General features: G+C 26.7%; 1 protein-coding gene across 1 annotated transcript in view; it reads right to left on the bottom strand.

The window, feature by feature from the left end:
• Positions 1 to 1,690, bottom strand: part of LOC145975926 (uncharacterized) — a 27,401-nt gene extending 25,711 nt beyond the window's left edge. Inside the window, exons 1-4 of the mRNA XM_083106693.1 lie at positions 1,687 to 1,690; positions 1,525 to 1,584; positions 1,193 to 1,426; positions 487 to 623 (exon numbers count right to left, since the gene is read on the bottom strand). Of these exons, the coding sequence (XP_082962819.1) occupies positions 487 to 623; positions 1,193 to 1,426; positions 1,525 to 1,584; positions 1,687 to 1,690 (435 nt within the window). The remainder of the gene's footprint in view (positions 1 to 486; positions 624 to 1,192; positions 1,427 to 1,524; positions 1,585 to 1,686) is intronic.
• Positions 1,691 to 12,659: the final 10,969 nt, after the last annotated feature.

Below are 12,659 nucleotides of genomic sequence, written 5' to 3'. Positions count from 1 at the left end.
TTAACAGTCACAAATTTTTGTTATTTAAGTTTTATATTTTTTATAAGCTTGAATTTTTGTATAATTTTTTGGAGATTATTCGCATATCTTTTTTTAACTTTTTCTTTTTTTAAACAATTGTAATTCAATTAAAATAAGATAAATTGTCCACAGTGTACACACAATGATTTAAATTTGTACAAAAATAAAAAACCAGTCAATATCAGCGATAATATGATGTAAACATCGTCGACGATGCGCAATGATTACGCAGTAGTGCTTGCTAATGCATTATGGATTTTTATCACTAAAAAGGTGTTTGCGAATAATCTGCAGGAAAAATTATACAGAAACCTTCAAGTTTATAAAAAAATAAAACTTAAATAAATGTAACTATTAAAAACACAAAAAGTATAATGTTAAAGTTATTTTAACAATAAAATGTATTTGAGTCTGAACACGTAAACTTGATGTACATTTTGTACTGGATTTGATAAGTATACTTACATTAGTATCCAGTTGAGTACGTTGTGTGTGTCTGTGTTCCTTACAATATTTCTTCTTTTTGTCTGATTCTCTTTGTGTGATTTCTTTTTCTTTTATTTCGATACGTTTATCACTTATAAATTGATCTTCATTATTAGCTGCAACAGAGTAAAAAATAAATAAAATGTACAAGAATATGTGAAAAATATTAATAAATTGTAATGTAATTAAAACACCATATTGATTAATGTACAGTCGTGGTCAGTGAGGTTGCGACATTTTTTTTTCCCCTAGCGAATTTATGTAAGATATGTTACACATTCTATATAAACTCGTTCTGATTACGACTGTACATATGAAAAAATGCAAGGTTGGGTAATAATAATAACTAGTTAAAAAATTAAGTTATTAATAAAATTAAAAAGTTAATAACTTTTAACTTAACTTAGTTAATTTTAAATGAATTACTTTTAATTTCAACCAGTTATTTTTAAGACACAAACTTTAACTTGTTAACTTTTTTCCTAAGTTAAAAATTTATGTGTGTGTGTGTGTGTGTGTGTGTGTGTCTAAAAGGAAAGGATTATGAAAGAAAAAATGCATAAAAAACAATATTTCTTTGTTATTTCATGTAAACTTAATTTACAAATAAAATATTAAATTTATTTGATGATTCATATTACAATTATTTTGAGTAATCTAACTTTTAAAAAAAATATTAACTTACCCAACTCTGAAGAATTGTCATTTGCAAAATCGGAACCGTGTATATTTTCAGTTTCTTTTTCATATAATATTTTTTCAATGACATCCTCATGTTTTTTCTTTGATTTTTCTTGGAAGTATTTAGTGTTATGAGCTGATATCTCTTTTGCATGTATTTCATTTTCTGTAGAGTAAGCATATGATTTTTTATTTTTAAGAATTTTTGATATTTTCTTTTGCGCTTCTGTGGATGTGTCTGGAATTAATATAATAATATTAGTATATTGTTTGAATTATTTTGTTTTATTTAAAAAAAAAGACATTTCTTAGTATTATAATAATGTGTGTATTTACCTGCGTGACCTCTTAAATATACTGGATAGCAAGGCCAGTCTTCTGGTGCATCATATTTTGCTGTAATAAAACTGTTACTTCAACTTGGCTTTTGTTTTTTTTATTATAAGGAGGAGGCATAAACTTCGCTACGCATGTATGCAATTTTTCATCATATGTCACCCATTTTGACGGAACATAATCAATAGAAATATTATCGTCTTCTTTATCGTCGTTAATAAATTCTATGATTTGATACTTTTTAGCACTCACTAAAACGTGTAAAAGACAAAGAAATTGAAGTACTGTTACGGTGCGTCCAGATTATCGAACAAAATCGCGAGCCGAATCTCGTCGCGAGCCGAGCATGTACATTATCGAGCCAAATCTCCATCGCCCTTTCAGCTCCTTTGAAGAAATTCGGCTCGAAGCTCGCAACGAGGGCCGTGTTCCGAAATTACTGCCAGTACTGCAAATTCTATAGTGCACGTTACGTATATTATATATTTTCAGTGCTGGCAGTAAACTGGCAGCAATTTCGGAACACGGCCGAGGTTCGGCTCGCAATTTTGCTCGATAATTTGTACGCACTTTTATATTAAACAGTTGTAACAAAAAAGACGTCGTACATATAAGTTCATATTTATAGGTTATTATTCTGCACACACTTTCCTATTATTCTTAACAGTTCTTAATATTTATAACACACATTGAAGGAAAAAATGGTACTTACTATTGTTTCCAACGTTACTTTCTTACGAGTATTTCACTTCAAAATAGTACTATCATCTACTCGGCTAACATGCATGGATAGCCACGATAGCCACAATGCAATAATGCATTGGTTATGTGACTTGAGGACGCGTCGACGTGAGCGTTATTTTGTTTTTCACTACATGTTTGTTTCCCGCCAAATGAAGGCTGCGTTTGACGCTTTTAACACTGAAAGAATCGCTGTATCTTCGTTTGATATTTGATATTAAACGAAGACAGACTGATGCTTACAGCGCTGAAAGCGTCGAAACGAACGCAGCCAATAAAACGTAACCAATTAAGTGCTACAGCACCTTATTGCTGAGGCGCATACGATAAGTGCGGAAAACATTTTAAAAAACATATCTATTACAGTTTTACATTCTCTTCATGTGTGATAATCCATGTAATATTTTTTTTATTGAGATTACTTAAATAATAATATCACAATCAAAAGAAAAAAGATAAACAATGAGTAAGAACTCTCAATACCGTGTTCGAAAACATCGAGCACTGCAAACGGCGCGGAAAAAAGAAATTAAATATGTTAATGAAATAACTGCCAGATGAAGTAACTTAGAAGATTATCTGTCGAACTCAGAAAGAAATAAAAATGGTAAATGTTTATTGATATTTTCTTATATGTAAACAGGACATAACATGTTTTTTTATTCATATATAGCATAAATTATTTAATCTAAATAAAACATTGGAATTTACGAAAATGTAACAAATAAAATTATTTCAGAAATAAGCAATTCTGTTATTGCAACATTGGAAAATAACCAAAGAAGTTTTCGGCACGAAAATACAATTATACATGATAGTCCGGAGACTTATTCCGAAATATTAGAGACAGTGTGCGCGAACACAGGAACAAGTTCACTAGAATCACAAAATTCTGAGACTGACGAACCACAAAATTCTGAGATTGACGAACCACAAAATTCTGAGATTGACGAACTACGTTCTTGGGCCATAGAATGTAACATCCAGCATAATCATCTGGATAAACTTTTGGCTATACTACGAAAGAATTTAATAACTGCTTTACCACATTCATCCACAACATTCTTACGGACATCTGAAACTGAATATGAAATTGTAGATATGAAAGATAATGACAATGTACATCAAAATGGACAATTTGTATATTTTGGTATAAGGACAAAATTGCAAGAAATTATAGACAGCGAATTCTATCAAGATGATGTGATTAGACTTTTGATCAACGTAGATGGTATGCCTTTATCTGGGTCTGGAAGCACATCTTTCTGGCCAATTCTTTGTAAGATTTATTATCATTTGGACGTGTACAAACCCTTTATTGTCTGTATCTATTGCGGAAAAAGTAAACCTAAATTTGTTGAAAAATTTCTTAACCCGTTCATAAATGAAATTAATGAATTACACACTAATGGAATTGTAATTGGAGAAATGACATATAAAGTTCAATTAATGGCATTTATTTGTGATACACCAGCTCGGACGTTTTTAAAATGTACTAAAGGTCACGGCGGCTATAGTGCTTGCGAATGTTGTACAATTCCAGGTGAACTGCTTAGAATAGGCAAAAGTTCTAAAATAAATAATTTATCCGGGTGTAGAACATATAATTCGTACAAAACAATCATTTAATACGCAAGCAGATTCTGAACATCATATTGATATTTGACCAATATAATATAATTTTACTCAACATAATTCCTGAAATAGATTTAACAAAAATATTTGTATTAGATCATATGCATTTATTTTTTAATGGGATGATGAAAAAATTAATTAATTTTTGGATGAAAGGCTCATTAAAAATCAGATTGAGTTCATGGCAAAAAACAGATTTCACGAAGACTTTTGTCTTTTAACATACAGATGCCTGTTGAATTCCAACGGAAGCCAAGAGCAATATTTGATTATTTAAAATGGAAAGCAACTGAATTCCGATTCTTCTTATTGTACTGTGTCCCTATTGTCTTAAAAAATATACTTCCACAAAAATTATATGATCATTTTTTTATTACTGCATGTCGCATGCAGAATCCTCTGCAGTAAAGAACTTGCACTAACACATAATAGCACAGCACAAAAGTATCTTCAAAAATTTGTTCTCTTATTACCACATCTGTATGAACCACAATCCCAAGTTATGAATATGCATAACTTGTTACACGTGGCTGATGATGTAATAAATTTTAATTGCTCTTTAAGCAGAATAAGTTGCTTTCCTTTTGAAAGTACTCTTGGCGAGATTAAACGTATGCTTCGTACTCCTAATAAATCTTTGTCACAAATATGCCGCAGATTGTACGAGAAAAATACAGTTACGAGTAAAAAGCTATCCATCATTTCTAATAAAATATTAAAAAAAAAAGTTGAAAATAATAATGTTTATGTAAAACAGATTCAATGGAATTTTATGACGATAACAATGAAAAAAAAAAGATAATATGGTACTATTAAATAATGATATAATCATGGAAATAAAATCTATGCATTTTGATAAAGACGATGGCTCGCTTTTGAATTTAACTATTGAAGGGGAAATATAGAAGAAAAAAAAATTATTATATAAATTCCCTTGTAAGTCAAAGATACTTAAAACATGGCAACTTTCTATGGAACCTGATAAAGGGTATTGCTAAATACCCTTTAATGTATATATCTTACAAATTACTTCGTTTACAATTTCCTATTGAATTACAGAAAAAGAATACTTTCTTTGTTATGCCCTTACTCCATTTACAATCTTAATCACACATAATAGAAAATAATTCTAAGCTTATAATTAGTAAGTAAACCTTATTATAAAATAAATAAAATTTAAATAAAAAGGCCTTATCATGCCCTACAAAGTAGGCGTTATTGAATCCTTATTTTTCTTATGTGATATCCTTCATAAATCCTTTCCAAAACATCCTTATCAAATCCTGATAAGGGCCTCATTAGACAAAAATAAGGAATTTTTTATTTTTCTTATGTGATATATCCTTCATAAATCCTTTTCTGGCCCTTATAAATTAACCCTAATAAATAAGTATTTATAAAGTCAAAACATCCTTATCAAATCCTGATAAGGGCCTCATTAGACAAAAATAAGGAAACCTTTATTTTTCTTATGTGATATATCCTTTATAAATCCTTTCCTGGCCCTTATAAGTTAACCCTAATAAATAAGTATTTATAAAGTCAAAACATCCTTATCAAATTCTCATCAGAGAAAAATAAGGAAACCTTTTTTATGATATCCATAATAAATAATAATCGGGATCTCATCAGGTTAAAATAAGGAAATCTTTTTTAAGGCATCCCTAATAAATAATGATCGGGGCCATGGTATGTAAGGACGTCCCTAACAAATTTCTGCACGGGTGATAAGTTTCGTAATTGTTTTTGATTTTGTTTACAATAATTAATTCGATCCTTTTCAATTTTTACATAACTATCTACAAGCCATTGCTGAAATAATCGTGTTCCCATGATAAATATATTAAAATTATCGCGTATAGCTATTCGATATTTTACGTATGCAGCTCTACTTATTCGTTTACTACTACTTTTACGTTGTAAATTATTATGCCAACCTTGATTACCGTATGGATAATATAATGGATAAATCCATGGTTCTACATTTGGATCCATTGTACTGACTTGTTGTAGTGTTTTATTACTTTTGTTATAAATTGTCACGTAAGTTTCCGGAATTTCACCATCTGCCGTAGTAGAAAAAACAGCTGTTACTTCATTTACCTTTTGCACATTATATCGGCCACGATCGATGCCCTTTTTTGTCAAAAATCTTAATTGTAATTCACGTACATTGTTATTTTCAGTTTGTTGTTGTATTTGAATTTCTTCGTGTATCATTCGATAAGATTTTGCGAAAATGTTATTTGTACGCATCATATTATCTATTGAATTTAAAATTTCTTCATCGAGATTCGAATTTCGATGTAACCGACACTCTGTCGCTTCATTATTATCCACGATAAAGAGTTGACCATAACTTGGCATTTCGTTAGCTGCAGGATACAACGCGGTATTAATTTGATAATAGATTTGTCCTTGAATTTTAAAATAATAAGATCCAGATTTTTGTGCATTAAAATCTGACATGTTCGCATTAAACGACGCGAATGAAAATGCATTATTATATGCACGAATACGATTGTAAAAATGTTTTGATTTTGGATGATTTTCAGTAAACAGTTCATGCGGAAATTGAGGTAAAGGATTTAACTCTACAGTCCCATGACTACAACAATCGTTAAACGAATTACCTTTATTAGCTACTTTTTCAGAATTAAAATGTTTAGCACCACAATGCTCACAACATAAATTCATTTCTCTTATATAATGTTTCATAATATTTTCTAATTGATTAATATGAGATATATCAATGTCTGCGTATCCTTTTTCTAAAGCTTGAGTTCTTTCAATCCATTTTAGTTTTCTATCTTTTTCAAGTATATTAGAAAATATTGATTTTAATTTTACTGTTTTATCATATATTACAGTGCTTTGTGATGGTACTTCTTGCAAAACAATTGAATCATCGAATCTATTAGCATCTAAATTTATCAATTTATTTGATGTGCTAGGTATTAAAGAAATAATATTGTTATTTAATGAAGTTTTCATAGTTGAGTTTGAAACATTTCGAATTATTTTAATATTATCATTAATATTTAACAATTTTATACCATCATTTATCACACTAACTTCATTACTATTTTTTATCATAGAAACATTTGTAATGGTCGATGTATCTATCGCCTGCGAAGTAGTGGTAACTGTTTCATTTGCTGAATATATTATTTTTATAAGTGAAGTGGAAAAATGAGAATCTATTACTATATTTTTCAAAGAATTTGTAGAAATTTGCGTTATATTTGAACAAATTTCACCGATATTTGACAAAGATTGAGAATCTTTCTTAAACATCATTAGCTTTACTTTCCGTCTCTCAGCCTGTTGTTTTGCCTTTTTTTCTCGTTTGTTATATTGATATGTCTCTTCTTCTTCAACCAACTACTATCGTATGGATCCATACTCGGACTATCTTTCTTCAAAGCATAATTATTATTTAAACAATTTCAATTAAAAATGTATAAAAATGATAATAATAAATTTTTTCACACGCGTTTGTAAAAATATATAGAATAGTTTTAATTAATTAAAAATGATAAAATTTAATTAATTGAAAATTATAAAATTTAATTTTTAACATATGAAATTTAATTTGTAAATAATAAATAAGAAAATAATTAAATAATTAATAATTTAGTTACAATATAAACATACATTAATATAATAATGTAACTTAATAATAATTCAATTTATTTTTAATTCCGCTTAAAATTAATTTAATATAATATGAATTTAATGTAATCTTAAATTTATTAAATATATAAATTTAAATCAATATCAAATTAATTAAATATTAATTCAATTAAATATCAATTAATTCAATATTAATTTAATTTAACAATTTAGTATATTTATATAATTATTAATTATTATCAAATTAATTTAATTATATTTCAATTTGACATTAATTTAAAAATTAAAGATATTTAATTTCAGTCCATTAACTTAATAAAAATTAATTTTAATTCAACAATTTAAATCAAAATAAATTTCAATTCAATAATTCAAATCCAATCCAATTTCAATCCAAGTCAATGCTAATTTCAATTAATAAATAAATTAATTAATAATAAATTGAAGTCAATTTCAATTTAAACCAATTTCAACCCAAGTAAAAATCAACTTCAATTCATGTTAAAACCGATTTCAATCCAAGTTAAAGCAAATTTTAGTCCAATTCAAAACTATTCCAATTTCAATGCAAGTCAAACCCAGTTTCAATCCAAATCAAAGGTAATTTCTATCCAAATCAAAACTATTTTCAATCCAAGTCAAAGTCAATTTCAATCCAAACCAATTTCAAATCAAATCAAAGCCAATTTCAATCCAAGTTAAAGCCAATTTCAATCCAAATCAAGACTAATTTCAATCCAAATTAAAACCAATTTCAATTCAAGTCAAAGTGAATTTCAATCTAAGCCAATTTCAATTCAAATTAAAGCCAATTTCAATCCAAGTTAAAGTCAATTTCAATCCAAGTCAAAACTAATTTCAAATTAAGTCAAAGCCAGTTCAATTTATATCAAAGTTTAAATAATTAAGCCAAATTCAATTCAATATTACATTTAGCTTATTTTCCAATTAGCTTAGCATTTCATTGGGTATCTGAAAATGAAAATAATAAATATTAATCATTATGTTATATAATTTAATTTGGATAATTATGCACATTACGGGCGATCTCACCGATTTTAATATTCTTGATATCAAGATGTTATCAAGACCATTGTTCTGCATAAGTCATCAAAAGATTTTAAGCGTCGCTTATTAAAAAGTTATTAAAATGAAAAAAAAATTTAAACAAAATTAGTAAAAAAAATCTCTGATAATTTCAAATATAAAAAATTAAAAACAAGAAGTAATAAAAGCCAACGCAGTAAAAAGCACACATTAATTTTGAAACAATGTTTACATAACTGAAATTGCGACACAGTGGATTCCGCCCCCCCCCTCCCCATAAGAAGACTTCACTTCTGTAAAATAAGTGAAGTATGGAAATAACTTAATCGAATCCAAATTTATATTTCTGTCTTACAATTAAAATTGGATTTGAGTTATATTATACAATCTAAATTGCATCGAGCTTTCGTATTGTACAAAATGGGAATTTTTTTAAGACGGAAATGTAGGGAAAGAGGCAGACCTCCCGCACTCACGTGTTTCATTTACGACATATGAATGAATGAATATGGTAGAAATTCTTATTTTGTAAAACGTACATGATGTCCGAAAATTATGTAAAATTCGTAAAACTTTTTCTTTATAACTATTTAATAAACAATGAACGACATTTAAAACCTTTCGATACTTATTCAGAACAGTGACCTTGACATACGTCAAGGTCATTGAAATTGATGAGGTCGTCCGTAATATGCATTAATACCGAAAAAGATATACAAATCACATTAAAACCAATTATGTATAAGTAAATAAATATATACACGTATATAATACATACAAACATATATATATTATATATATATATATATATATATATATATATATATGTATATATGTATACATGTATATATGTATACAGGGTAGGGCAAAAGTTCCGAAACGGCTAAATGTCTCAGAAAATATTAATTTTTTGAAAAAATGGTTTAGACAGAAAAAAATGACTATAAAAAATCTACTAGCTGATGCTATTTATTTGATCTTGGGATGACCTTGAAAAGCGCGGTCAAGGTCACCATAAAAATCTTAAACGGCAACACCTACTTTTTATTACATATTCTTATAGCTGAGGTCAAGAGCTTTTCAAAACACTATAACTAAGGTAGTTTTCATTAAGTACTTTCCGAGTTATGAGGCTTGAAATCATTTCTTAATTTTACATAAACCGTAAAATAAGAGAAAAAATATGTAATTTGCAACTAACAATTGATATCATTCAATAAAAACATCTTTTTAATTTGCGATTAACAATTACATTTTTTTTTTCGAAACAATTTTGTGTTTTCTTTACACCAATTGATTCCTCTCATTATTTTGTACATAAAAGTACTAAGGTAAGATAATCGAAAAATGAATATTTTACCGAAGGCTCTTCCCCTTCAAGTAATTAATAAATATGTAATTAAACTTTTTGTTGAAACTTGCCAATGATAAATATGTAATTAAAATTAAAATTTTCAATTAGTAATAACTGTTTAATTATAAAATTTATATTGAATTTCTTTTATTCTGCATCTGAAAAAAATATTATTTGTTAAGATATAGAAAATGTTTGTTAACTAAAGAAAAGAGAACATAAGAAGTTTAAAGCAATATAGTAAATGGAGACTAAATGAAGAAAAAAAAATCATAAAAATAAACATAGAAAATTATATAAAAATATATAAAAAATTATCAACAATTTTAAAATTATTAAAACTCCTCACTTTTGAATATATACGATTATAAATAATTATATATATATAAATTTTTTTAATAAATTATATTTTTGCAAGAAAAAGTATAATTAAGCATTATAAACACAATTGAAAATATCGGAATTATTTATTTTTGCAACAAAAATGTAAGATAACTATTTAATTAATTTAACGATTTTAACGTAAATATTTTATGGAGGATTCTATAATTCCGAAATTTTTATTCCGAATGATTTATTATGGTTATTCTTTTAAGAGAAAAATTACGTTAGTTTTCAAAAGTTATTTCCATATATAATTTTTAAATTTCATGTTTTTGGGGAACATACTCGTTTTTTCATTTACTTGTCTTATTTGGCTCTTTGGTCTTAGTTGTGGTACTATTTACCTGATTATCTTCTGCTTTTCTTTTCTTAGGTATTTCAACAGCTTTTATCAATTCTTTTAATAGTATTTTTCCAACTTTGCGATGTATATCTGATATTATTAACTACTAAATATGGGGGAACAGCTATAAAATTAATATATTAATTAGTAAATTGTATAATTCTCAATATGAAACATAAAGATAAGGAAAATAAGAGTTACAATATGTAAAAATCATAAAAGAAATAATTAAAAATTGACTTAAAATAACTATAATATCAAAGGAAGTAAATTATTTCGTACTAGACTTTTTATAAGAAATTTTTGCATGATAATAATTAAAAAAATTTAATTTAATTTAAGGAATAAATATATTCGAAACAAAGCATAAATATTTATAGGCAAAATATTAGATGTGAACAAAATGTATAAATGATTGTTGTAAAAAATGATATTCTATATTTATATAAAAGAAACTAATGAAAAAGATCAAATAAATTTAAATTAATTAAATTTTAATTTATTATTTGCTTAAATTAATTATATTTTTATTTATTATTTATTCAAATTAATTAAATTTTAATTTATTATTTTAAGATATTTTTTTTTATATATATATATTTTTTTTAAAGATATTTTACTTTCTTTGTTTCCTATATGCATTTAAAAATAAGATTGGTTTCAGCAACTTTTCATTAAATTTTCTGTGTGCGTGCGTGCGTATATGGGCGAGCATGACTTTTATATGCTCACAAATTTATTTAATATTTCACACATTACTGCATATTTTTAAATTTTTATAATATTTAAACGATACTAACAATTGAATATTAAAACAGCCTTAAAGAAATAAAAATAGATTTAAATATTATTATATATTATTATAGGCATAATTATATTTTGTAAAATTTAAATTTCAATTTTCAATAAAAGAGCGGCAATAAGATTATTTTCAATCATATTTTGACAACATTGAAGAAAGCTACTCAAAATAATAAAAATTTTAATCCTCATTTCAATGAGTTATAAAGACACACTTACCGTATCGAAAACTACGTCGCGATTGACTTTGCTGTTCGGCCAAATCCAATTAATCAAAGATATTCCCTCTATGAATGCATTTGACCCGAGTTGATTGACATCTACCAGTGTAGAAAGATAACCGCAAAACGACACCAAACACATGATCCCAATCAACTTCACACTATCCATGAATGGTTCAAAAAATAAGAAAAAATGAACAATGTGAAATGTATAGGAATAGATATTATATTATATTATGTATGTATTATATAGAGGAAATAAGTAGATTGTGCGAGAATGAGATGTATGCAACTGCGCGTAAAAGTTGATTATATACTATTTCCCACACAGCACATGATATCATTCGAATATTCTATACTCATACTATAAATATACGTTACAGATGTAATATACTGAGAATAATCCCATAACATCTCTTGATGTATATTATTTTTCATATATTCTCAGAATATACTTTGAATATCTCGTATTAGTATATTCTTTCTCGTATATTTTCAGGATACTATAATATTGCATGTGTTTCTTCATTTTGCCGCTACGCGCGCCACCAAGCTCGTACTTCATTTTTGGTGAAATGGACATAAAGGACTGATACTAACATGAATTCCAAAGTTCCTTCTTTTTTCTTTTTAGTCAGTTTAATTTATAATAAACTGACTTAATTTAAAGTAATTTGTCTAATAATCTGGATTCCTTGTTGGAATTCAGAATATTAAACAGATTATTTGAAATTAAAATGAGAAGTAATCCATTTACTGCATTTATTAAGGTATTTCATCTATTACCGAGTGTACTTACATAATTGTACATAGATAGATTATCGAGATCAATATTTCAATAAGAATCATTTAATAAACACTAATAGGTGTTTTTCAAACGTTTTATATTCATCTATTAGAAATAACATTTTTGTCTGAAGTTTTGTTTATAAAGTAAATAATTTCACATTTTTATTTATTTTTTACATCACGA

This window comes from Camponotus vicinus, unplaced genomic scaffold (genome assembly GCF_025532165.1).
Source record: "Camponotus vicinus isolate PSW18456_S1 unplaced genomic scaffold, iyCamVici1.0 SCAF_8, whole genome shotgun sequence".
Classification (NCBI taxonomy): Eukaryota; Metazoa; Arthropoda; class Insecta; order Hymenoptera; family Formicidae; genus Camponotus; species Camponotus vicinus.
The sequence above is the reverse complement of the archived record's forward strand: the minus strand, read 5'-3'. Positions and strand labels throughout refer to the sequence as shown.